Source organism: Gopherus flavomarginatus, chromosome 17 (genome assembly GCF_025201925.1).
Source record: "Gopherus flavomarginatus isolate rGopFla2 chromosome 17, rGopFla2.mat.asm, whole genome shotgun sequence".
Lineage (NCBI taxonomy): Eukaryota > Metazoa > Chordata > Testudines > Testudinidae > Gopherus > Gopherus flavomarginatus.
The window spans coordinates 6,330,779-6,357,647 of record NC_066633.1 but is presented as its reverse complement, the minus strand read 5'-3'; the positions used below and the strand labels follow the sequence as shown (position 1 = coordinate 6,357,647).

Sequence of the window (26,869 nt, the reverse complement as noted above, 5' to 3'; positions counted from 1 at the left end):
GTGATAATTCTAACACAGCTAGATCTATGGATGGAAAGGGCTATCTAGATAGTAATTATTACTATAGATTACATTCAAAGCAAGGCAGAGTGCTACTGGCCTGGGACATCTCCACAAGGCGAGGGAATGACTAGACCCCGTGACAAAGGCAGTAATTGCCAGCAGAATCCCAAGAAGAAAGTCAGTGGCCTTGGGAAGGTTTCACAGGAAAATTATTTTTTCCCCCGAAGATGGGAAGTTTTAGCGTCTCCCAACTGGCTCAGACACGAGCTTAAGCATATATATATATATGAGAGAGAGAGAGAGAGAGAGAGAGAGAGAGAGAGAGAGAGAGAGAGAGAAGAAACATGCCTGGACCCAACATTGCCTATGGAGAAACCACTGGCAGGAAAGCCTCAGTGGTAATGTGATGGCTCCTGCCTTTAGCCTCTCATTCCACATTCACCCTGAAGACAGCCCTGTCCCAGAGGAAAACGGATTGAGATTGGCCACCAAGAGCTAACAGAGTTAAAAACTAACTATTGTCCTCTCCAGGAAGGACTGTTTTTCAGAAGGTGCAGCCATTGGTTTTTCAGATTTCAACCAAGTGCCTTTTGTAGCTCAACCAGCTGTTCCCCTCCTCCAGGATCCCTAGAAACCCTCTTTGGTTAATCCCAGCAACTCTAGTGATATCTACTAACTGCACATGTCCCCGCAGATGAAGTCATCCAATAAGCCATTATAGAGTCCTGCTGATATTTAATCTCCTAGGCCAGCCAATGCAAATTTGGTTGTCCTGCCTCCCTGCCTCTTCCCTCCATGACTCCTTTAACAGACAGCTCTGCTTACCTTTTCGGAGGAGAACTTCAAGGGGTCTAAACTGTCCATGCTGTTCCTTTGGCTTCTCTTAGGCCTGGCTCCTGAAAAACAACAACACGGACTTGCATGAAGTGGCTATCACCTATTGTCGGCATTAATGTCATGCAGATAAAATTCAATCCACAGCAGAGCCCCAGCTCCTGTTAACTGGAGTGATATAAAGTCAACATGACAGGATGTTGAAGCTGGGTTGTCCTTGAGATTCAGAACATGTTTTGTTTGTTTTTTCAAACCACTATCGCAGTAAAAGCTAGAGCAGGGTTTCTCAAACAGGGGTCGCTGCTTGTGTAGGGAAAGACTGGTCCCAAGCCTTTAAATTTAGTGTCTCTGCCAACTAAAATCACTGAATGTCACCTGGTTCCCACCCAGACCTAGACTCCCGAGAAGGGGAGAGCCAGGTGGGGGTGGGGGTTGTGCCAGGAATTTTCCCAGCCATGGTGACTATAGCATATAGTGGGGACGCTGCATGTATCTAATTGGAAGTTTTCAGGCTCAGAAAACAAAAGCCGTGCTGATTCCTGAGAATGGAAACTACAGAGCTTTGTATGGTTCCTGTGACAGCAAATTCATCAGGAGTAAAACTATTCTGATTTCCCACAGCAACACCCATTAACAATCTCAGATATTTGTATTACGGTATGTCCAGGTACCTGGATCAGGATTGAGGTGCCATTGAACTGGGGATTGCACAAAACACAGCGCAAGGTACATTCCCAGACTTATAGAATTTAAAACCTGTTTAAGACAAAATGCAACTAACGCATGTAATAGACAGACTAAATGGCGGCGGGGAGGGGGAAATAATTGTGGGGAAGCAGAGCAGCATTACGCTTCTACAGGAAACAACAGCACCCAGCTGAGTCCAGCTGCATTGCGAGCCTGTGTGTAACCAGGACCCTAATGGTCTGCAAGACTCAGCTATTCTGGGTGCACCAAGCCCGAGCCTTCCCACTAGCTATTCTGGAGGGAGCTGGGCTGAAATTCTCTTGGGCACACTCCGTGCACGGTTTCCATATGATGAGACGACAAAGTCCAGGTAATTCTTGTTGTGACTGGCACTGTAATAAAACGTGGTCTCGTGCACAGTGTGACACAAGAGGGCCAGGGAGCAGTGACAGAGAGTGTTAGAGGAGAAATATATAAGCCCTAGGCTAATTGAGGCGTGGTTCCCTGTAGACTAGGGACGGTTGCTGCAGGCAGGGCCACCCAGAGGATTCAGGGGGCCTGGGACAAAGTGGGGGAGCGGACATAAAAAAAGACGCCACCTGCTGCGGCGCTTGTACTCACCGGGTGGCACTCCCATTCTGCGGCGGCAGAGGGTCCTTCACTCGCTCCGCATCTTAGGCGGCACTAAAGGACTTGCCGCCGAAGTGCCGCCAAAGAACCAGAGCGAGTGAAGGACTCGCCGCCGAAGTGCCACCAAAGAACCGGGGCATGTAAAGGACTCGCCGCCGAAGTGCCGCCGAAGACCCGGACTGCCACTGGGTGAGTAGCCAGGGAAGAGATTCTCGGCCAGGGCTCGCAGGGCCTGGGGCAAATTGCGCCACTTGCCGCCCCCCAGGCGGCCCCAGCTACAGGTTAATTGGAGCACCTGTAGTCAATTAAGGCCCTGTGAGGAATCTAATAAACCCCCCTGCTTCAGGCAGTCAGAGGGGGAGGAGGAAGGAGAGAGGACTGGAGCTTGGAGGTGTGTTGTGAGATGTAGAAGCCCAGAGAACCGAAGTAAGGGAGGCCCTACCCCGAGCGTCTAAGGACTGAGGATAACCCCACCTAAGGGGGAAGAGGGTAAGAAACCTGCAGGGGTTGAGAGGGGCTGGGACTCAGAGCAAGGAGCAAACCCAGATCCCTCCCCTGCTTCCCTCCTCTACCACCTTCCCGGGCCACTAGCAGGGCCCTCGGCACCCAGGAGCAGGGGCAAGGGGTGGCGTCTTAGCCTCCCCCAAGAAAAGCTCAGGACCCACCATATGAACATCGGCCATCTTGTCACAATGGTAATTTCATTTTACTAACCTATATCTAATTGCATTACCCCTAAACTCTGTCCTGTCAGCCTAAAATATTTGGACTATTACAGTCCTAAAGCCTCAGTTCAGCAAGACACTGACACATGTTTAAGTCCATCTCTATTCAGCAAAGTGTGGCAGCACCTGCTTAGTTTTAAGCATGTGCTAAAGTCACATTAAAGTCAACAGGAATTCAACACATGCTTAAAATTGAGCACAGGCTGATGGATTTTGCTGAATTTGAACAGTCTGTGGAATTGGGACCTAAATAGAAAGTAAATTTCTCTAGAGAAAAGGATTTTTTTTGTTAGGCTTGAAAGCAAAGAGCGAGGCGAACACCGGGACAACCACCATGTCCCTCCAACAGGGAGATCTGTTGCCTTGCCACAGCTGCAAATTCAAGGCCAATTTCTCAGCTGGCACTTGCGCAGCAAAACAGGACTCTATCCCGGAAACCAGGCAGGTGGCCAGGGTTCAGCCACAGAGCTCGCCCAGCTTTTGGGCAGATGGGAAGAAAGGCCTCTGCCACTCTAAGTAACTCGGGTAGAGCTAATTTGCTTTTGCAATGTTTGCCTCCGTCCCTGCCTACTTTTGCTAAGAGACCTTACAGCGCCTCAGCATCTGAAAGCATTAATCATCAGCCGCAGCATTTGCACTCAGAACACGAACAGGGCCCAAGTAAATATGTGCTCGGGTCAAATTCTCTATTGGTGTAAACTGACACGGCTCTGCTGCCGCCAATGGCATTGCACCAATCTACACCATCAGAGAGTTTGGCCCACTGTCTATAGAGCACCTGTCCTCTAGTCATTTTAAAGCATTTTGCAAACACTGCCCAAGCCCTTCCAGGGTCCCCACCCCAGGCCATCACTGTCCCTTGAAGCCTAGACAGAGCTGAGCCCAAGGTCACACAGCAAGGGCCTGGCAGCCCCAGGAATGCTCACCCCCAGCTCTGAGCACCGAGCCACATTCCCTCCCTTCTCACAAGTCATCTTCGGGTGCTGACAGAACGGAGGGGAGGGGCCCTATCACCCAGGCTCCCCCGTCCCCGCCCCAAATCGAAGTGTGTTCCTCCCATCCCAGTTACCAGAGTTACCTTCCAGGAACCTCCCATTAAAAAAAGAAGGCATTTCTCAGACAACATTCATTTCAGAAGAATCTTTCTCCTGCATCTGCTGTGAAAGTTTGTCCCTGATATCCAGGAGTGCTTTGCACCCTCTAGGTATCAGTGAGACTCTGAGAATCTGGACAGGATTATTATTTCTGCTCCTAGAGAGATTCTCTCTGGGTGCTTCTGTATAAACAGGGAGTCCATACGGGAGTTGAGAAATAGAAGGTGGGGGGTGGGAGGGGGAGAGGGCTGTGGTGTTAAGGACCATTCAGTAAAGGTGCCCACAAATCTCCACAGCTACCCGAAAGCTGCTCAAGGCACTGAACTTTCATTGAAGTAAGTAAGCGACAGCCTCCTTCGTTATGTGCAGCGAGGTGTTTGGAACCAAGATCATTATAAACATTTAAAGCAGTTTCCACATTTTGTTCTTGCTGAAGCAATGCCTTTGAGAGGTGAAGTCCAGTGTTCTAAAGCAAGCCAGCACCCGGTGAAATCAAAGAGCAGTGCCCTGATTAGATAACTAGAGAGTCGTTAATTATACACCTCCATCCTCACTGCTTGAGTGTATTTGCAATAGCATTAGACCGTTGGAGGTAAAAGCATTAATCTCTGACCTGACAAACCTACCTTTCCTTTGTTACTTTAATATACGTATTCATCTGAGACTTCCCAGTAATAGAGGTGTAACACAACAATGTTTTTTCAGTTGTGGCAGTGTCGTCTTCCTTTATTGCCACTAGGATTTCAAATTCAGCGGAGGGAAAAGTTAAGAGTTAACAAATACACCTTCCAAATATCTAGTTACCTGGGAGTGAAAGTTATGGGGCCAAATTCTGAACTCAGTTACCACAATTTTGCCACACTTCCACCGAGTAAGAACTTACTCGGTAAGAAGCCCCATTCAAATGAATGGACAAAGAATAAGGTACTGTACTACTCAGTGTAAGTAAAGGTCTCAGAAGCTAGCCCTAAATTTGGAGTAAATCCACAGAGCTCATTGGAGTTTCTCCACATTTACACAGGGGTGCAACCAACACCAGAATGTGGTGTCTTTAATCACACTCAGCCTCAAGAATAGCAGAGACTTCCATACTCACTTAACCACTGAGAAAATGTGAATCCAGCTAATTCTCTTTCAGATGGCTCCAAAGTAACTTCGGGGTACACTCAGTCCCGTCCCGCAACCTCCGTCAGATTATTTTTCCCAGAGATATTTGTAATTGCCTAATATTCAGCAAAAAAAATTGACACTCTCTTTCTCTCTCTTTCCTCCGCTGATCAACAGCAGCGGCCGTGAATGCAAAAGATTGAGCAACTGAAAACCTGTGTCTGTTACTCTTTAGTTTTTTTTCTTCTCCCCTGTATTTATTGGCATGTTTACGAAGCCCATTGCAGACTAACGGAAAACCTCAGGGGCATTTCTAAATGCTATCTCTGTCTTTAAGGTTTGAAGAGGTCTTTAATCTAGCAAGTTGAAACCTTTTTGTGAACATCAGCTCAGCAACCTAACTGACTGACTGTATTCATGACATTTTTTTTTTTTTTGGAGAATCTAGGGTTTTTGTTTTTGCTTTTTTTTGATACTCAAGGTCATGGATTCAAGTATCAGAGGGGTAGCCGTGTTAGTCTGGATCTGTAAAAGCAGCAAAGAATCCTGTGGCACCTTATAGACTAACAGACGTTTTGGAGCATGAGCTTTCGTGGGTGAATACCCACTTCTTCAGATGCATGTGGTGGAAATATCCAGGGGCAGGTATATATATGCTAGCAAGCAAGCTAGAGATAATGAGGTCAGTTCAATCAGGGAGGATGAGGCCCTGTTCTAGTAGTTGAGGTGTGAAAACCAGGAGAGGAGAAACTGGTTCTGTAGTTGGCAAGCCATTCACAGTCTTTGTTCAATCCTGAGCTGATGGTGTCAAATTTGCAGATGAACTGAAGCTCAGCAGTTTCTCTTTGAAGTCTGGTCCTGAAGTTTTTTTGCTGCAGGATGGCCACCTTAAGGTCTGCTATAGTGTGGCCAGGGAGGTTGAAGTGCTCTCCTATAGGTTTTTGTATATTGCCATTCCTAATGTCTGATTTGTGTCCATTTATCCTTTTCCGTAGAGACTGTCCAGTTTGGCCGATGTACATAGCAGAGGGGCATTGCTGGCATATGATGGCGTATATTACATTGGTGGATGTGCAGGTGAATGAACCAGTGATGGTGTGGCTGATCTGGTTAGGTCCTGTGATGGTGTCACTGGTGTAGATATGTGGGCAGAGTTGGCATCGAGGTTTGTTGCATGGATTGGTTCCTGAGCTAGAGTTATTATGGTGCGGTGTGCAGTTACTGGTGAGAATATGTTTCAGGTTGGCAGGTTGTCTGTGGGCAAGGACTGGCCTGCCACCCAAGGCCTGTGAAAGTGTGGGATCATTGTCCAGGATGGGTTGTAGATCCTTGATGATGCGTTGGAGGGGTTTTAGCTGGGGGCTGTATGTGATGGCCAGTGGAGTCCTGTTGGTTTCTTTCTTGGGTTTGTCTTGAAGTAGGAGGCTTCTGGGTACACGTCTGGCTCTGTTGATCTGTTTCCTTATTTCCTCGTGCGGGTATTGTAGTTTTGAGACTGCTTGGTGGAGATTTTGTAGGTGTTGGTCTCTGTCTGAGGGGTTAGAGCAGATGCGGTTGTACCTCAGTGCTTGGCTGTAGACAATGGATTGTGTGATGTGTCCGGGATGGAAGCTGGAGGCATGAAGGTAGGCATAGCGGTCGGTAGGTTTTCGATATAGGGTGGTGTTAATGTGACCATCACTTATTTGCACCGTGGTGTCAAGAAAGTGGACCTCCCGTGTAGACTGGTCCAGGCTGAGGTTGATAATGGGGTGGAAGCTGTTGAAATCGTGGTGGGATTTTTCCAGAGTCTCCTTCCCATGGGTCCAGATGATGAAGATGTCATCAATGTAGTGTAGGTAGAGAAGGGGCGTGAGTGGACGAGAGCTGAGGAAGCGTTGTTCCAGGTCGGCCATAAAGATATTGGCATATTGTGGGGCCATGCGGGTGCCCATAGCAGTGCCACTGATCTGGAGATATACATTGTCATCAAATTTGAAATAGTTGTGTGTAAAGTATAAAGGCACAGAGCTCAGCAGCCAGTTGTGCTGTGGCATCATCAGGGATAGTGTTCCTGACAGCTTGTATTCCATCTGTGTGTGGGATGTTTGTGTAGAGAGCCTCTACATCCATGGTGGCTAGGATGGTGTTTTCTGGGAGGTGACCAATGCATTGTAGTTTCCTCAGGAAATCAGTGGTGTCATGGAGATAGCTGGGAGTGCTGGTGGCATAGGGTCTGAGTAGAGAGTCCATATATCCAGACAGTCCTTCAGTGAGAGTGCCAATGCCCGAGATGATGGGGCATCCAGGATTTCCGGGTTTGTGGATCTTGGGTAGTAGATAGAATAACCCTGGTCGGGGCTCTAGGGGTATGTTGATTTCTTCTGGTGTTAGTGTAGGGAGTGTCCTGAGTAGATGCTGTAGTTTTAGTGTATTCCTCAGTGGGATCTGAGGGAAGTGGCCTGTAGAATTTGGTATTGGAGAGTTGTCTGGCGGCCTCCTTTTGGTAGTCAGACCTGTTCATGATGACAATGGCACCTCCTTTATCAGCCTCTTTGATGATAATGTCAGGGTGGTTTCTGAGGCTGTGGATGGCATTGCGTTCTGCACGACTTAGGTTGTGAGGCAAGTGATGTTGTTGTTCATGGATTGTTTTTTTCTAAATCATTTAAAAAAATATATCCACTTTATGAGCTAAATAGCTTGATTAACCAATCAGAATCTCTCTGGCTTGACGATTTGGGCTGAGTTAAATGTTTTTCACATTTCAGTTTTTGTGTTTTATAAAACCGGATACGTCCACCACCACCTGATCTTAAAGCAGGCAGAAGCGACGGCCTTCATAAAACGATCTGTACTGAGATAAGCACAGAGAGACATACGTATGTTCTTTCTATGCACATATTTGAGATATACTCATAAATACATCCCCTCTCTTTTAAACCACCTTGTATCTACAAACACCCGTTCTTACCTCTTTAACTTTCTCTACCTCCCACAGACAGCCTCCCATATCTACCTATATCCAACACCCTTTCTGACCTCTCCCTCTTACACACATTCTGTATTTCCCTATATTTATACATTACTATTCACAGCCACCACCATCTTTGGGAGAGTTAAAAGCTCTCCCATTTCCTGGAGTGACTGAATTATGGCAAGTAGGTTCCAGCTTTGCAGGCCATGGATCCAGTTGTTTACCAGAATCGACTGAACTGGAAAATCCTGACTTTTTTCCTCTCCAATGTCCAGGGCAGGCCTTGGGAATGGCTCCCCTTGTGGGCAGCAGGAACTTCACTGCTCAGCATCTAGCCCACCGGCCTCTTGGTGACTTTGCATCAGGCAGTGAAAGAGAAAGGGTCTGGCCCTTGTCTGCAGCGCAGGAATCCAATGTGACGCTCTGGAACGCACGCTTCCGCTAGATACTCTCCAGCCTCACTGAAGTGACATTAATAGATCAGAATCATGGTATGTCTTGTGTACTGACAGGAGGATCCAGAGACATCTCGTGACACCTCTACCACTTTTATCGTCCAGAGGAGCTGTTTAATAACAACAAACCCTTGTCCTGCTCCAGCACCTTCTGCACAGGGCTACGAAAGCACTTTGTGAAGGTGGATATTGGCCCCATGAGATAGCCTGGGAAAGTGAGACCTAGGGAGGTTCAGTGACTTGCCCAAGATAATACAGGTAATGACGGGCATTGGCAGAGCTGGGTGGGTGGAACTCAGGACAGGAATAGTTCAAGCCGCTGCAACTCATCCCTCTGGCACTTTGAGAAGCCGTGGCACTTCATGCTGTTATTTGCCCTTCGCTGGTCACAACTAACAACCTTCACACAAGCCTTTCAAAACATGTTGTTTGTGTTTGAAAGGGGCAATATATTTATACGCATATGTGAGACATTGATGGACATGTGTTTTATGGAAGGCTTTCTAATTCTGTTAACCATTAGGTCTAAACTGACTGACCACATTTGGGGTTTTAATTTGCCACTCATTGATGTTGAAAGGGATTTCCAGTGCCATGTTTTCTGCGGTGAAATACTTCGGGGGAGGGGAGCAGATGGGCTTTAGAAGAAGACACTTGCAAAAGATGAATTATTTGATTTTAAAAGGCTTTTTATTGCATTTGTATCCAACCAAAAAAAAAATAGAGGCCCCAGTTCAATAAACATTTACACGTGAGTAACTTTACGCATGTTGTGAGCCACTCTGCACATGTGGGCAGGTCTGCTGGGTTTGCTAAGATTACTCCCAAGAGTAAAGTTACTCACATGCATGAATTGGGACCATTACAAGAGACCCACTTTGCTTGGAATTTGAGACTATCAAACAAGATTGCAAGCGTTTTATTCGCTGCTCATCTTCCAGGAAACATATTGATTCAAATGCTTCCCTATGGAGAATGGAATTTAATAGAACGTACGCGTGGTTAAGGAAGCACACGTGACATACAAGGAAATCTGACAGTATCATGAACGGCTCAAGAGCTGCTGTATTTTTGTATGCTCCAGATTTACAGAGATGTCCTGAGGGGAGGATTTTTCAGTCTGGATTAAGTTCATTTTACAGTTCAGGTTGGAGGAGGCTCAGGGCTATGATTCACATTCAGTGAGTTCTGAGTTGTCTCGTAAAATTTCAGCTCCAATGGTGGATATTATTATCACTATTTATTTGTATAACTGCTGGGGGCACCCTATATAGCGGCAGGCAGTGTGCATACACACAGCGAGAGACAGTCCCAGTTTTACACTCCAAATACACAAGACAAAGGGTCTTGTCCAGGGTCACACAGCAGGTCGGTGTCAGAGCCAGGCATAGAACACTAGTGCCCCAGTTCCCCACCCCAATGCCCTGTCTGCTGTACCCTGTTGCTGACACCACAGCAATTGATTTCACCAGAGTTTCACCATCATGGGTCGTAGCTGAACCACACACAAGAAACAGGCCCCACCATCCTGGCTCTCAATATGACCTAGGAACAAAACTATAAGAGTCAGTTTGGACGAAGGGATCAAACTCCAGCCACATGTGTGCTGTGGAGGCAGGCGGGGGGCGGGAGTGGGAGAGAGGAAAATGTGAGGTTCTCTGCTAGCATGGAACGCAGAAGCTGTCCACAGTCCTGACCCGACAATCTGATCCATGCAGCTGGGGATCTGTGATGTGTTGCACCCAGAACAGGATGTACAGATCCATATATGTCAATCAGTCTTCAGGATCAGGGACTCTAATTTTAATCAGCAAGAGAGAGAGAGAGAGAGAGAGAGGCGCCCAAATCAGAACCTCAAATCCGAACACTAAGGTTGGATCCAAATCTCTGGATCGATCCTGCCACTGTAGTTTTGGGTTGGGTTAACAGTCAAAGCCAGAAGTTACCAGTTCTCTGGTCCAGATGCCAATGAAGTCCAAGATGGCAGGCAAATCCTGAGGTCACATCTCACAAGAACATCACCAAAGAGGCTGGACATCAGTAAGGATTCAGCCTCCAATGCAAATGGCAGCTCCTTAGCCCCGTCTCTATACACTGTGCACCTCTAATAGTAGCAAATGCAGCCATTTCAGGTTAGCAGTTTAGTTGGAGTAACGTTACAGCTGTGACTGGGTACGGTTCCCTTGTTTCACCTACCCCTATGGATGGAGACTGGCGTTTATCTGGTGTTCGCTGTAGGATCTTGAACAACAGATGGGGGATGAGGAGATAGCATACACCCGTAGAGGGCTGTGGCTCTGCAGAGAGAAGGCCTTCTTCCATCTAATCAGCGCTCATTGACAGAGGGAAGCATTTATGGGCACTCCGAAAGCTGTGCCACTGGCAAATTCCACTGGCAACATGCCATGGATCAACTTTACTCTGGCAAAGAGGCCAGCTAAACATGAAGCACCCCTTAACTACCCCCTTCAGTGCCAAGGTTTCATCCCAGTGCTTCTCAATCCAAAGAGTGTCCCCCTTGCACTATAAGGCTTGCTTAGCATGTAGGTCATGCACATGCTATGTTTTCCACCTTGGGCCAAGAGGCTATGGAGTGAGACCCTGGGTTTATACCCTACTGTGGCACTAAGGATGTGTGATTTGGGTCTTCCATTGAAAGGTTCAGCCAAGGTCGCACCTGCCCTGTTTCTACGGGAAGGTTCTTCCCATGACGCTTTTCAGGAAAACGAGGCACAACCCCTGTGTCCACCTTGCCAGTGCTGCAATCCCCAGCCATTCTGCTGCCAGGTCAGCTGATTGCTGCCATAACGGCCTTTGAACATCCCGGCAGCACTGCAGGTCACCCCGAGCCACGGTTGCGCTGGTTCAAGGTGCTCTCTCAAGTGTGCAATATATGGAAGGCAAGACGAAGAGGAACACGTTGTAAGATCACAAGCACCAGGCATTCTGCTTGCTGGTGGAAACAGGCACCACCGCCATCCTCTCACGCTCTGCCCTTTGTACAGCAACAGGCTGGGGAGGCAGTATGCTGAAGGGAAGGAGTCAGCACTGACTCGGAAGGAAAGAGCAATAACCAACACTGCTTCCTGCAGCACCAGCATTTCCCAGGGACGCCTCCCAAGAGCTGGACCCGGCCTTGCTTGGCTTGTGTGACTGTAGTGGTGCACAGTTGCAGCGGTAGCAGCTCAATACAAAATAAGACGCAACCATAGAAATCACTGGGAGGGGAAATCTCTCTTCACCACCACCTGTTAACAGGGATTTTCCTAATCGTGGTGATGAGAACCCACCTGTGATGCGGCCTCACCCTGTGTCGCTGTACCCCTCGCGAGGCGAGCATGGGCTGGGAGAGCTACGCTCTTTTAAAGACACTCTCCATCTCCGACTGGCACCTCGGAGCTGCAAGGCTTTGATAAGATCCCGCAGAACGTGCATAGCAGTGACTCAGGGAGCTGTTTAAGGAGCTCTCCTCGAGATGACATGTGCTTTGATGACTCCTAGGCTCCCCCACCCACGGGGAGCTGCCTACTCCATCCCTGTTAAAGATAAAGCAAAGCCCCCTCTGGAAATGTAACGAGCAGCAGTTCTATTTGTGGGACAGGGACATGCCGAGCCCCTGTGGGGAGGCTGCGCCGGATTAAACCTGGCAGCGAAGCTCCACAGAAATCCAGTCTCTAAAGGCTAGAAGGCTAGGATGTTCTTCTACCCTCCCCCTCCCTCTGGCTCTCGTGGCAGGGCCGCGGTGCAGCTCGCGTGGTTGCCTCAGTGGCTTGACCCAGTGCCACCCTGGGCACAAGAGATGCCCTACAGTGCGCCAGCGTCTCCACAGATCACCACAAAACACGACAAGCTTTGGCTTTGGCCCTTGGTACCCTTCAACGTTCATTCTTTCAGGAGCCGCTTCTCTCCCCCTTGGGGCCTGTTCCAAAGCCCAATGAGGTTAATTGAAAGACTAAAAGGGGTAAAAGGGATTCAAGCCTTGGGGTTCAGGACCTGTGGGTCAGCTCCTGAAAGGGGCTTGCCAGCCCTGTGCTATTTGAGCTCTAGCCCGGCATGCTCCCTGCTCCACCCAGGGCATTTAAATTGCCCAGCTGGCAGATATTGATGTAGGAACTGTCAACGGCGGCACAGCAGCCCAACCACAAAACCCCTGCTGTGCGCAGTGACCCCCGTAGTGCAAACCTGCCGTGTATGTTTGTCCAGCACCTCGCACAACGGGGTCCGGCCCTTGGTGAGGAGATCTAGGCACTACCGTCTATACCAGTCTCCAAGAACAGCCGCCCGGTTTTTGAAAAACCACACACAAAATGGGCCCTGTAAAAAAAGACTCAGCTTCGAGGGATCAGAACTGCCCTGAGATGTGGTCTAGTGATTGGAATGCACAATGCCATGCAAAGCGTGGCTCTGATCGCATTCTGCTGACACCTATCAGGGAAATCTGTGTCAAGCTAAAACGCCATCATTTCAGCAACCTCTTCAAAGGGGGTGGGGGGCGAGCACAGCAGGGGGGTGGGAGCGGGAGCCTGCAGCAGGAGCAGCAGTTCACTTAGGGTTTAATTAGTCCTCAAACACATAATGAGTTTGGCTCCTGTAAATCCACTTGACCTTTCCTATTATCAACACTCCTCCCTGTGGCTGACAAAGGCTGGCACTTGCTTTCCAAGCACCATTGCCCTGAGATAGCACTACACAAATAATAATGCTTATTTACAGTGAACGGGTGCTGACAGGCCTCATGACACAGAAACCGAACTGCTGGCCAAGGCCACTAAACCCCCGTCTCCTGTACCTGTAACCATGGGATAGTGACTGAGGATTTCCCCTTTTGACTTGGTAATGGCTGCAAGGTTTGGGGCAGGAGAGGAGTCCTGGAATCTCCTGGCACTTCAGTGGCTGAGCGTGTGAGGAGGAAGTGCAGTGAGAGGGTGGCGGCTCAGCTGGCTTTCAGGCAGAACATGACTAGCTCTGGTTAAAGTATTTGCAGAGGGGACGGTGCTGGACTGAGCCTCCGAAGGGTTCAGTGCATTGTGCTAGCAAATATTGCTTGAGGAACCTTCGGCCACTCTCTCTGGGCCTTAGTTCCCAACCGATATAGTGCGGATGATGAGCATATTCTCTTCCCCCCCACACACACCTTTTTTGGACTGTGAGCACTTTGGGGAAGGGACTCTCTCTTCTCCTGGGTCTGTGCAGTGCCCAGCACAAAGGGGCCTTGATCTCCAGCCTGGTCTCTGGCTGCTACAGGAAATAAATAATGACTGTGCCGGAGCCTGCAATGTTCAGAGAATCCAGCAAAAGTTGACTCCCCAAAGCCAGCTGCTGGACTCTTGTGTTTACAGAGGTATAAACACAGGGACTTGATATTTTCCCTACCCAAGCAAATAAGACATTTCAGGGTGCATGTACCGGTGTCTGGGGTCTGCACTAGGCTAGGAAAAAATACAGTTCAAAATCCAATGGATAAAGATGTAGTGACAAGAAGCATGAGATCACCCCGTGGATAGGGGCCAGGATCAAACCTGGCTGCTTCCCACGTCTAGCTGGACTCTCCTCCTAAACGCTGAGTTCCAGGACAAGGCTCTGCATTCTGGGCTCTTTCCTCAACATACCAAAAGCAACTAACTGGCTGGAAACATCAGGTATCCAGCCAGAGCGAACCCATTTCCGCTGGGAAGACAGGCTTCCAATGTGTTTGTGCTGCCTAGCTCTGTAGAGCTGTATTCACTGGCATAAAGAACAGAAAACAGCTGAGACAATATCAGAGCCTGAATGTTATCCCCAAACTCCCCACGATAACAGCTTTGAGGGATTTTTCCCCCCCATGACAAAACTGTTCCTTTAAGATAAATATAATATACAACAACAACAACATCGCACCTCTCAAGCTGCTTGATTTGGCAGGAGATGCACCACAATGTTGTCACCCTAGTTCTACGCCCTCCAGCAGCCTGGCTCAGAATAGCATTAATAATATTTCACAAGTACATGGCCCCTGGGAGCCCATCGGAGCTCAACAGCCTGTGTGCTCCTGGAAGCCAGCCACCTCCATGATGGGCAGCCTGTGTTCAATGCCTTAGGTAACTGGGGGAGTGGGCGAGGGGCGGGAAGGTTAAGAGGGAAATACCGGACAGGACAAGCCTTGCCTTTCCACACTGCCATGAGATCTTTGATGGCCACACGGGACAGGCAGGACTTGAGATGGGAAAGCCTCCTCTGAGACTGAGATCACAGACGCATCATCCCCTGGTGAAAAGTGCATCTGACCTGCAGAGAAGTCAAAGAATGAGGCTATTCATTGCTGGACTTGGGTATGAAATGATTCCATTTCTCATGGACTCAAGTGTTTGTTAAGGATTCGGTTTCTCTTTGCTTGTGGATAAGCCATTGAAAGAGACTTTCCTACATAACTGCCCCTACGGACACCCAGCTGCCCTATAAAGCATGGCTTTTCCGTCAAAGTTTTCAAGAAAGCCGTTCAAGAAGGAGCGAGTACTCTTTTGGGAGGCTGCACATCTTTAGTGGTAGGATAGAGGGATTCTGTCTCCTAATCAGACTCATGTGCATTTGGGTAAAGCCCTGTGCCTCTGTTTCCCCATCTGTAAAACCAGAGTGGACATCTGGCTCCCAGGCAGGGCTGCAGGAGGCGGTGGAGGCTTGCTGGCAAAGTGCTCTGACACTTGAGGGAATTCATGAACCAGTACGGCCCAACCAGCAGAACCAAGGCTGGGTGGTTTGATTCTGGAAACCAGATTCTGGCCAAGCCCCTAACAATTTTGCGTGGCCAAAAATAGTCAGGATGGAATCAAAGCATGGAACCGAGAGAGTCAAGAGCTGGATCTGAGTCCATCTGGAACTCTGAAAGCATCCAGGAGTTTCACCTCTCGACTGGGCTGGGGGCCTAGATGCGGCAGTGCTCCAGGATCCAGCGTGACAGCAGGACTGTTAGGCTGATGGTGAGTGGCCCCACAGGGTGGAGGTGGGAGGGTTTGCTTTGTGTTGATCAAGAGCGAGCCCCAGGGGCCATTCAAGGAGCAGCAGGGTTGGACTGAGAGGAAGAGAACGCTACCTCTCATCTGAAGGGGGGGGGGCCTTCTCTTTGGGGCTCCCCAGGATAGCGGGAAGACAATAAGGTAACCTCAGGGCCCTGGGAGGAACAGGCAGCCCCCTGGCCTCCTTCAAGAGAGCTTAGAGCTTCTTACCCTGTGATTATCAGCTTGTGGAAATGAGCAAGAGATCAAAAAGGAGCCGAGCCTCAGCTAAGCAGTGACATGCTGTAATTAACATGGGTGGGGGCTTCTGAGGCAGCTAAACAAGCACAATTAAGGCAGCTGTGTCCTCCAGACTGATTCAGGGTACAACAAACAGCAGCTGGCCCAGGCCACTCATAGTCCTGCAGTTCCTCCTCCAATGCCCACAACACCGGTCCCTGAAAAGAGGCCCCTGACCCATACTCCTGGTGCTGGCTTCTCAAACGCACTGCCATGCATTAGTAACACAGGTCTTTTATTAACAGGGCACCGTCTGGCCAAGGATCAGAGCTACTTTCTTCACAAAGACATCAACCTGATGAGAAGGAACCAGCTGCTAATGGGGTGGCGCGCGAAAGAGCTCAGTGACCAACGGCTGCTGTTCATCTCAGAGGATCCACCTTGAAGCATCCCGTGGCAGTGCATGACGGGAGGTGGGTGGCAGTGCCAGACTGTGGGCTCCCTCATGGGGAGTGTCATCACTGTTACCCACCCCGGGGAACTCCCACTCGCTGTGCTAAGCAAGTTACAGCTGTCCTGAGTGCTAGTCTACTGGGCCAGCCCTTCTGCTTGCATAAACCAGTGAAATTCTGTGGCCTGCGTTGTGCAGGAGGTCAGACTAGATGATCAAAATGGTCCCTTCTCACCTTAAAGTCTGTGAGTCTGTGAGTAAACCAGCGTAGCTAGCATGGAAGTCAATGGAACCATAACAATTAACATCATCAGAGGATCTGGCCTTACTCTGTTCACTGAGATGATAAAGGAGAGACCTCGGTCATCAAGTCGTCTCTGTAAAACACTTTGAGTGATACAGCATTAGCCCCTTCTCCGCCGTATTAAACTCTTCCCCATGAAAGAGGAAGCAAAAAAGTCTTGGAGACAAAATGCCCTCTGCACTACTCAGGCCCTCAGATACTGTAGTGATGGGGCCATAAAAGTACTTAGATGAGGACTTTCTCTTTACATCAATTATTTTTTCTTTACTATAACAAAAAAAAAACAGCAACCCCAAACCATGGCTACGTGCTTTAAGCTCTTAATAGTGAGACCCTGTGCATCTCTTGCAGGGCAGTGTCATTCTGTATGAATGAGAAAGAACCATTCATCGTCTCCTCTCAGATCCCTTGTAGCCCCAGGCACCTGGCCTGGTGGGTGTATTCTTACATTTAACGGTGCTATGTATTTCAGTTAAGAACATCACGACCATGGCCATTTCCCATGCTCTTGGCTGGACAAGGAAACTGCTTACTGAACGTGAAACTTTGAACCAAACACAGCACATACCAGGAAGCCAAGATGCAGGTGTAAATGGTAACAGGGCTCTCGTGCTACCATGTAAAGATGGACTCCTCCAATTCAAAGGTAAAAACTTTTATGAGGGATTAAATATTCCCACAATTATTAGCCTTTCCCAGAATTAGAAGTTTGGAAGGGTTCCTCAAAGGTGCCATGGGAGGCCATAGGAGGCATCCTCTGACATCTCCGGCCATATGTACATGCATATGCCATGGGATGCCAGAAGAGGCATCATCTTGGCTCATCATTCTCTCCGATGCACCAATCCCTGACAGCAGAAGACAAGCTGAGCAATCTCCTCTGACATCTAGAAAAATGAACACATTCGTTTCAATCGCTCATTGCCTTTCTCTGTGACCTGAACAAGACTTGCTGTCCTATACACCTATGTCAGAAAGGAGATTTGCTTAAGAACAGAGGCAACTGGAGCTAGTTATGAAGTAGGCTAGAAGGGGAATCAAGGATTCTGAAACACAGGACACATCTTTTTAAATGGCATTAAGACAGAATTGGTGACACTCTCAACTGAGCATCCCAAACAATTGAAATCTGAATGGCTTTAGCTAGAGGCTCAATCCCCAATGATTATTTAGAATAGGCTTGTGCTTTAACAGCTGCGTAACGAGACAGTAATATTCCTGCATCACTAGTGTGCTAGGGCTTTACTGGAAGTTGTGTGGGACAGGTTCCCTGCCCTACAGAGCTCATACTATAAATAAGATCGTTCAGTCTAAATATCTATTAAACAGCTGTTTGATCATCATAAACCAGACCAGTGTATGTTCTCCCTCATGCTTGGGTCAATCAGAAGTAACTCTGGTGAAATCAAGGGAGTTTCACCAGTGTCCGAGCTGCCTGAGCCAGAGAAGAATAAGGTGCAGACAGTTGGCATGGCCACAGATGAGCAGCACTTCCAAAAATCAGGCCCCTTATGTAGCTACGTATGGAGGTAGCAGTGTAATATCAGGCACCTAAGACTGACAGTGCTGTGAGTGTAGTCAGGAAACGTGAATTATCCTTGGGCAGCTGGGTTTGCTAGATAAGGCAGAGGCTTTCCTCAAGTGAGGGCTAGTAGGAAAGGGTTAAAATCTCTCCAGAGCTCTTGGGTAAAGGTGACTGGTTTTTTTGCAGCGGTGCCATCCTGAATCCCTGCAATTTAGCTTACTCTGTCTGAACTGCAGGAATGGGTCTGGCTTCCCACTGAAGTTATTCACTACCTGCCCTTGAAACGGGCTGACAGGAAACCAGTCTGGAAGGACGCTCGCAACAAGGCAGCAGAGGAAAGTGGGGATCCCCAGGCAGACCGCTTGTTCTCTAATTAGTGACACACTGTTCTGCACAGTTCAGCATTAGGGACCAGACGCCACCGAGACAGCTACGAGAGGCCACCACTAGCAAGCTTTGCTTTCCAGGCATTCTGAGCAGCTGTCAGGCTACGGGGCAAGCGGACCCTGGACAGGACATTGTTCTGCACTGCTCTCCACATGCTCATCAGTCCTCATCTGCAGCATTCTCTGCTGGGCCACTCCCTGGGCTTCCCTGTGCAGAACAGATCAGCTACCCTGTTTGCATGTGACCTCCCTGCAGCACCAGGCTCTAAACACTCACTGATCACTTGGCCCTCAATAACTGCGGGCAGTGGCCCCTGGTGTTCCTGTCCAGGCCCTCAGCCCTACCAATGCAATCTCGCTGGACTAAGCACAGGGAAGGATGAGGGAATCATGCAAGGAGACAAGCGATAAAGCTCTCCCAGAGCCCAAGCTGTCACATGCTGGTCCCCTGCTCTGCTTCCTGACCAGTGAAAGCACAAACAGTCCTGGAGCAGCTTTCACTTAAGGGATGCACTGAAAAATTCCAGCTAGCTAGCTAGCTAGCTGGCTGGCAGGGACAGCTCTCTGCCTTCTGTCTAGCATCTCCACCCCCTTTTGACATGAACAAACCCCCTTCCCTTCCCATCCCTCTGCCCAGCTGGCAGGTTTCCCTAGATCCATGCCAATTTCCACAAGGGAGAGAACAGCCACTGAGGTGCTGAGGGGAGTGAAAGCAGGAGCTCTGTAAGGCCCTGCTCTGTTTAATGTACCAAAGAGACCTGAGTGAACCCTTGCGTGGAGACAGCACCCACTCGGCATTTGGCAATCATAGCCTAGTGGTCTGAGCCCAGATCTAGGACCCACGACCTCACAAGTTCTAATCTAGCTCTGAAAACGACTCCCCTCCGGGGCCTCGGGTGAGTCATTTAACCTTTCCATGCATCGGCCTGCACAGAGATCAAACTCACCTTCGTCACAGCCATGTTGCGCAGATCGCGAAGTGCCATGTGCTATTTAGAGCAGAGCCTGAAAAACAAGGCTCCACCAGGCAGGTCCGAGCCAGCTGTGCCCCTGCCCGGGGAGCCATCTCTCTGCCTCCAAGCGGTTACACCCCACCCCCACCGCCAGTCTCTAACGGGAGCAGCGAGCACACATTGGGCTGTTTATGCCTCCTGCTCTCTGGATCCCATCCCAGCACAGGACAATGTTTTCCATTGTTGGCAGCTGCCTTGGCTTCCCCTCACTATTTGCACAGCAGGTTCCCTTCATTTTCTCCAAGCAAAAACCTGCCAGTAACCAGCTTTTAACTTGCCCCTCCTCCCACAAGAGGCTCTTTGGCTTCATAGCAGGCGTCTCACCTTGGGTAGAAGCCCCTCTGAACAGCCCTGCCAAAGGCCATCCCCGGCTAAAAGGAACTGACTGACAGCTCTCTCTGCTGCCTGCCAGCGACAAGGTTAAAACGCTGGGGCCAGCTGGACGTCTCAGAGCTGAAACCTTTTTGTCATTCCACAGAGTCCCAGTGCTACACAACACAGTCTCATCTCTCTCTCAGCTGGGCTCCAAAGTGCCCTGCGGTGCTCCGGAACAACGGGAGCCATAGGCAGCCACAAGGGTTCACCTGTCCTCCCCTGGGGTAGCTGTGAAAGAGGCTGGAGCCCAAGCCTGATCTCCCGCACTGAAAAAGAGAACAGGTGCAAGTCGTGCAAGGTTTCCCGTCTGGTCCCACTTCCCAAGGCCCCAGTCTGCTTCCACGAGGCCCGTCATCTTCCAGGAGCGAACGGGACATATGGTTTCCAAGGCCCGTTCTTCCCTCAGTCACTCTACTGAAAGTGTCAAAGTGGTGCCAGGTGTGAACACATGTCCACTAGGCACTGAATTCTCCTATGTGATACCAAAACAACCTATCTGAACCCCAGGCAGAAAATAACCAGACGCAGTATCATTTCATGCACAGAGCTCTAAGAGCTTTACAAAGGTGGGTAAGGCATCTCCCCGTTACAGACAGGGAAACCAAGGCAAAGAGACGGGAAGTAACTTGCTCAAAGTCACACAGCAAATCAGGAGCAGAACCAGGCATAAACTGGAGCCTTTCTACTCCCAATCCGGGGCCCTATCCCCTGGACCATAATCCCCTAGTCCTGCTGGAAACGAGGAGGAGAGACTGGAGAGGGAAGGGATGTCCTGGCCACTCTTCTCATTCATAATAAAATAGGTTCTGGAGGGGCGGGGAAGACTGCTTGTGAGCTATCAGAACGCAAAATGACTGCTCTGTCTGAACATGGCCATTGCAACGCCAGTCTCTAAACCAGTGGTTCTCAACCCATGTACTATATGCTGGTCTCTGTGTGCTACGTGGGCCGCATCCACACAACGTAGATACTACCTGTATGGCCCTAAGGATGTCACATGGGCCGCAGCTGGGTGCTGATTGGGCTCTAAATGCTCACTGCTTTCTGAGGTTCTCCGAGTGAACAAATTCTGTTCCAGCCCAGACCCAGCTGGCTGCGTGGTAAATACCACACCTGCCACGGGGGAAGACTGAATAACTGAATAACTGCCTCCAGTAGGCGCCGCCAGTCCCAGCCAGCCAGAGCACCAGCCCTACCAAAGCACCTAGTCCGTCCCCAAAGTCAATGCAAGGCAGCTCCCTGCAGGACCCCAAGCTTCACAGGAGTCACTGCTGCCCCCAGGGATGCAAAGTGCAACGCAAAGCTGCCAGATATGGAGAAATGGCTCAACCTCTTGGCCCAAGAAGCAGAGTAGGTGAGAGAAGGGCAGGAAGGACAGGGTCCTGTGCAGAGCTATCTCAAAACTGGTGATGGGCCAATCTCAGAAGGTTCGTCTGGGATGAGCCCCAACAAGTGTGGATGGCACAGAAGTCTCCATTCTGCGACCCCTGAAATCAAACGCAAATCTCGTACTGCTTAAAGCAGAGGCAGCACGGTACAGTGGACCTGGTTCCTATTCCTGTCTCTGCCCCTGCCTCACTCTGTGACCTCAGGCAAGTCACGTCACTGCTCTGTGCCTCAGTTTCCCCAACTGTTCATTGAGGATGAGGAGACTCCTTCTCCTTTGTACAAGGCTTTGAAGCCTATAGGTGTAATGGGCTCTAGCAAGTTCAGAGGGGACAAGTCCAAGCCCTTGTGTCAGAAATCTCATGAGAACAGGTTCTCTAGGGAGATTCCCGGCCTTTCCCTTTCCCCGACACTCATTGATTTTGTGAGGAAGACTCTCCCTTTCTGGGGGGTGAAATTGTGGTCCAGGCCCAGACGCTGGGAAGAGACTCAAAGGCATTCTAAAGGCATCAGTGAAAACGAAGATGAAGCTCCCTGCACGTGCTCAACCCCTCGCAGTTCAGTGGGGGAGTTTCGGGCAAAGGGCCTGGTCAGTTACAACTCTCCAAACTGGTTCCTCAACCCAGCAGTAACTGGGTGAAATTCTTGAGACCCTATTATGCCGGAGCTCAGACCAGATGATCTAATGGTCTCCTCTGATCTTAAAGTCTATGAAACCTCAGTTCCCTAAATTAAAATAGAAGTGCCAACCTCTCCTGAGCAGACGTAGTGCAAAACCTTTTGTTTTTCAGTTCTGCTGTATTCAGACCCACATACCCCTGCTCAGAGGAACGACTACAGCCCATTTATTTGCTCTGTCTTTGTTCCTCTGGCTTGCTTTTGTTTGCTGCTTTACACTTGGCATGTTTGGGTTGCATGACAAGGTTGCTGATTTCACAAGACTTTTACAGCCACCATCCTGCTCCTCTGGCCTCCGGCTTTGTCTCCAAACTGCCAGTTGTTCAAGGAATATTAATTAGATCACAAGGAACCCAGCAAGAGGAGCCAAAACAGCAGAAGAGACGGATCAGATATGAGCCTTTTCCAAATGCAATGCAATGCCCATTAATGAGACGCAAAAATAACCAGCAGTAAACGTCTGCAGTTTGCCGATACAGCTGGCTATGTTTCAGTTCCAGGCCCAGAATCATGGAGACCATAAGTGAGAAACCGCTAGAGGAATCTAGAAAGCAATTCAATTGACTTCAAACAGGTAGAATATTTCTAACAATGCTCCCCCTCCACCATCTGCTGATTTTAGCATTTACATGAACAAAGAGCCACCAAATTACCTTCCTCTTGCTCTGAAATGGAAAGGCTTGTGGTTTTCAAAGAGCTTCTCACCACAAGATTTACTGCTCCATAAAGCGGGACTTATAGACTCATAGATTTTAGGGTCAGAAGGGACCAATATGATCATCTAGTCTGACCTCCTGCACAAAGCAGGCCACAGAACCCTACCCATCCACTTCTATAACAAACCCCTAACCTATGTCCGAGTTATTGAAGCCTTCAAATTGTGGTTTGATTGTCCCAACGTCAGTTCTACGGCTCGCCTGCTTCCTGGCACAGACATACATTTTCCTCTGTCCGTTCCCCATGCTGTGAATTGCTGCTATGAATGGTAACCATGCTTTTATTACACATTGGGACCATCAGAGTCACCCAGTAACGTGCCTTGCAACCATTAACTGAACCTCACTGCTCCCTTGCGAAGCAGAGGAGCAGGATTAACCTCCCCTGTGCATCAGTGACTTCAGCAAATTCATGTGGGGAGGGAGTTAATCTAAGGCTATGGATACATTGAAATTAAAAACCCCTGGCTGGCCCGGGCCTGCTGATTGGACTCATGAGGCTCGGGCTAAGGGGCTGCATAATTACAGTGTAGCTGTTCAGGCTTGGGCTGGAGCCTGCCTTGTAGGACCATGCAAGGTAGGAGGGTCCCAGCTGCAGCCCAGACCTGAACGTCTACACCACAACTAAACAGCCCTTTAGCCTGAGTCTGCTGGCACGAACGGGCTAGCCACTGGTGTCTAGTTGCAGAGTAGATCTACCCTAAGAGCCAGGGACAGAACCCAGGAGTCTGTACTCTAATTCCTGTGCCTGAACTACAAGGGCATCTTCTCTTATTATACACACACAACTATTGTGACACACACACACACACACACACACACACACCCCGTAATCACACACAGGGTCACTGCAAAGGCACTCATGCTGTGGCATCATTAACATTTACCCTAACAAATCTGAGCATTTCCTTGTCTCTCTTGAAGTAAAAGCTCATTCTTACACAGTGCAAATACATGTTTTAGTAACAGCCCATGTCCTATAGTTGTTTCCATGGGTACAAAGACAAATATGCATCTGTTCCACAGAGGAATACAGCTGTGAAAAACCTGTAGCAAAGGACAAAACCCAAGGGTGGGTTGGGGCTTCACTGAAAGTCCTAACTCAGGCCTAGGTTAGGTGATCATTTCATCCACTGCTGAAATGCAGCTACATCTGGGGTAGAACATGGCAGCTTTTTAACACAACATCTAGAGAAGCTACAATTTCTGCTTTAAAAGGAGGTGAGGAAGAATGGTTTATCCAATCAGGAAAGCTGCAGTGAGCAGGAAAATAAAGATTCGGCTGACTGATCAATGCTGTCCTGTGAGCGGGAGGAGAAGAGCACTGAGACATTGGACCAATACCAAATTTTCCAACTCGGGTGAAAAAAATTCTGGCTTTTTTCTCCCACAGTAGAAATTGGTCTGTATCAGTAAACTGTTGCCAGATAATCTCCAACATGCTGGAAAATCCATAAGCCCCACCCCCCAATCACACTGCACTCAGCTTCTGGTAAAAGATGCCAAGAAGCCATGCTTCAGAAATTGCCCCTTCACTGAAAGAAAGGGCAGTATTTACCTCTCCTCTCGGACATGCCCGAGAAGCTGTGGTGAAGTCTCTCCCTGGCAGGCCATAGTTCGTTAAGGAAAGCTCTGATGTTTGCCACAGGCCCACCGTTCACTCCCTCTCACTCCCGAGCTTCCTTTCGTGGGTTGCTTTTTTTACTAATTTATTTATTTTTTTAAGAACATTTTGTCCTTCTCTTTGGAACAAACCTGACCCTGGAAACCCGATCACTGGCACCGCTGATGAATGAGGTCATTATAACCTATCAAAGCCTCAAACAAACAGTGATGGCTGATTAACGCAGCCACTCTCTCGCTCTGTGATAATTAGGCACGTAGACCTGCATTGCTTTCAGTCACTCATAAACGTGCTCAGGTCAAAGAGGGAAATGAAATCTGGCTTTGGATGCAAACCCAGCCCAGCACTAGCCTTGGGCTTGGAGTGGACAATGGTAAGGTTGATGTGCCTAAGATTTGCTGCCCCTCTCCAATTCACTCCTTTACATAATAATTAGTTTCAATTATCAACCTTCCCCTCCCCCATCTCTCTTTAGCCCTGCAAAAGGCTTAACCCTCCCAGCACTGGCTGATCTCCTGGGGTTTGAGGTCTTGAGGACTGGGGAGCTAGGGGCATGGTGCCAGGGAGTGGGAACAGTTTCTGGATGCTGGGAGGGGAAGCACGCCACCCCATGTGTCTCTCCCTGGTGAGAAGCCCCATCTTCCTCCATGCTCAGCTCAGCTCCAGTCACTTGGGAACCAGCATGTGGTGGAATCCTATCAGGGAGGCAGGTCTGGGGGGAGGAGGAGTGAACAGCACCAAGTACTGAGGCCCCAGCTCCGATCTTCCTGTCTACATGGGGAAACAGATCAGCTGAACTCCAGAGCTCTAATTATACATCTCTCTCCATGTGGACGCAATTTTGGAATAAAGTGACATTTTCCCCCACATAGCTTAAACCGCTTCCAACGCAACATGGGAAAAAAAGGTCGCTTTTCTTCCAGATCAGTGCGTCGCCCAGGGAGCTGCACCGCCAGAGCCACAGCAGTATAATTAGACTAATACAGCGTATTAGCAACCTCGGTTGCCAGAAAGATGCTGCTATTATCCAAAAGTTTCCAGTAAGCCAAAGGCCTGTGCCTGAGACGACAGCAGGGGGCGCCGCCTGCACAGGAGGCAACTGGGGAGCCCTGGCTGGCATCTGGTGCTGCAGGTTGGAGGGAAGGTGGCAGTGGGGAGGGGAGTCCTGGGGATTCATGGTTCCTTTCCTTGCCCTCTCCCGGCTGCACTCTGCCCTGGCACCAGGGACCACGCTCAGCACATCACAGCACTTCCTTCCCTGGTTGCAGCTCTGCAAACCTGCCTGTGGTCAGGGCTTGCCACAGGGAGCAGGGGCTACTGGGATGTCAATCAATAGCACGGCAGCTGCCAGTATCTAAATCCTATTAACGTTAAAGTGAGTGGGACGGGATCGGCTCCTGGGCTGGCGTCGCCAGTGACCGAAAGCAGCCTTTATCGGGATTGCAGATAACCAGCATCCAATGCGTAGTTCTGCCTGTCAGTTTCCCCACATAGACAATCCTTGTTATACAGTGGGAGCCCCCTCAGCTGGCTGCCTGCCCACCAGCTGGGATTATCAAACACACTCAGCCCCCAAGAGCTCCATCGCACTAGAAGACAGATTAGAACAGGGCCGAGGCAACTTAGCCACACCACGTGGGGGCATCTTGCCCTGCTGGGTCTGCTGTGTGGATAAACATTGTGCCTCAGATGGGCACACAGGCACTTTTCAGCCACACTCAGCTGTTGTAGAACCAAAAAACAAGGAAGCAAATCCAACTTCTAGGTTAATTCCTGCTGCCATTCAAAACAAAAACATCTGCCAAAGGGAGGAGGCTTCTACTGAGGTGTCACAAACAATGGAGGACACGAGCTAATTGACGAACAGAGACGTGGAAGGACAGCCTTGCAAAATGAGGCCGATTGCATGGTTGGTACAGCTGCAGCATTCCAAACTAGCTTTGAGAGAGCTCAGCTCAGCTCCCGCTGCAGCACAGGGCCTGAGCCTGGCGGAAAGCATTTACAGCTCAAGTGGAATGAATCCTCTGGAAAGGCCTTTGGTATTTCAACTCCAGGCTACACCTTCAAAATCAACAAGCAATGCAAACAGGGATGGCTAATTTCATTTCAGAAACACACTCAGACCACTGTGAGATCCTCTTTCAATCTGCTGCCGACAACAAAATAACCAACGCAAGAGAAAAGTGTCAGCCTTAATAAGGTCAAATTTAACTAACCAACAGCCTCCCGGACGCTAATGCATCTATGGGGAGAAACGAGATCTGTCTGATGCATGTAAGGTATTGGTGTAAGAGAGGCCATGAGGGGGATGGTATGATGGGATAGCCTAATTTTGGCAATTAATTGATCTTTGATTATTTTAGCAGGCAAATATGCCCAATGGTCTGTGATGGGATGTTAGATGGGGTGGGATCTGAGTTACTACAGAGAATTCTTTCCTGGGTGCTGGCTGGTGAGTTTTGCCCACATGCTCAGGGTTTAGCTGATCGCTATATTTGGGGTCGGGAAGGAATTTTCCTCCAGGGAAAATTGGCAGAGGCCCTGGAGGTTTTTCGCCTTCCTCTGCAGCATGGGGCATGGGTCACTTGCTGGAGGATTCTCTGCACCTTGAGGTCTTTAAACCACGATTTGAGGACTTCAGTAACTCAGACATAGGTTAGGGGTTTGTTACAGGAGTGGGTGGGTGAGATTCTGTGGCCTGCGTTGTGCAGG

At 49.3% G+C, this 26,869-nt stretch overlaps 1 protein-coding gene across 11 annotated transcripts in view; it reads right to left on the bottom strand.

Moving 5' to 3' along the window:
• Positions 1-26,869, bottom strand: part of GPSM1 (G protein signaling modulator 1) — a 146,564-nt gene that overhangs the window by 46,093 nt on the left and 73,602 nt on the right. For all 11 annotated transcript variants that reach the window (XM_050926970.1, XM_050926961.1, XM_050926963.1 and 8 more), the window contains one exon: positions 829-899. In XM_050926970.1, the coding sequence (XP_050782927.1) occupies positions 829-899 (71 nt within the window). The remainder of the gene's footprint in view (positions 1-828; positions 900-26,869) is intronic.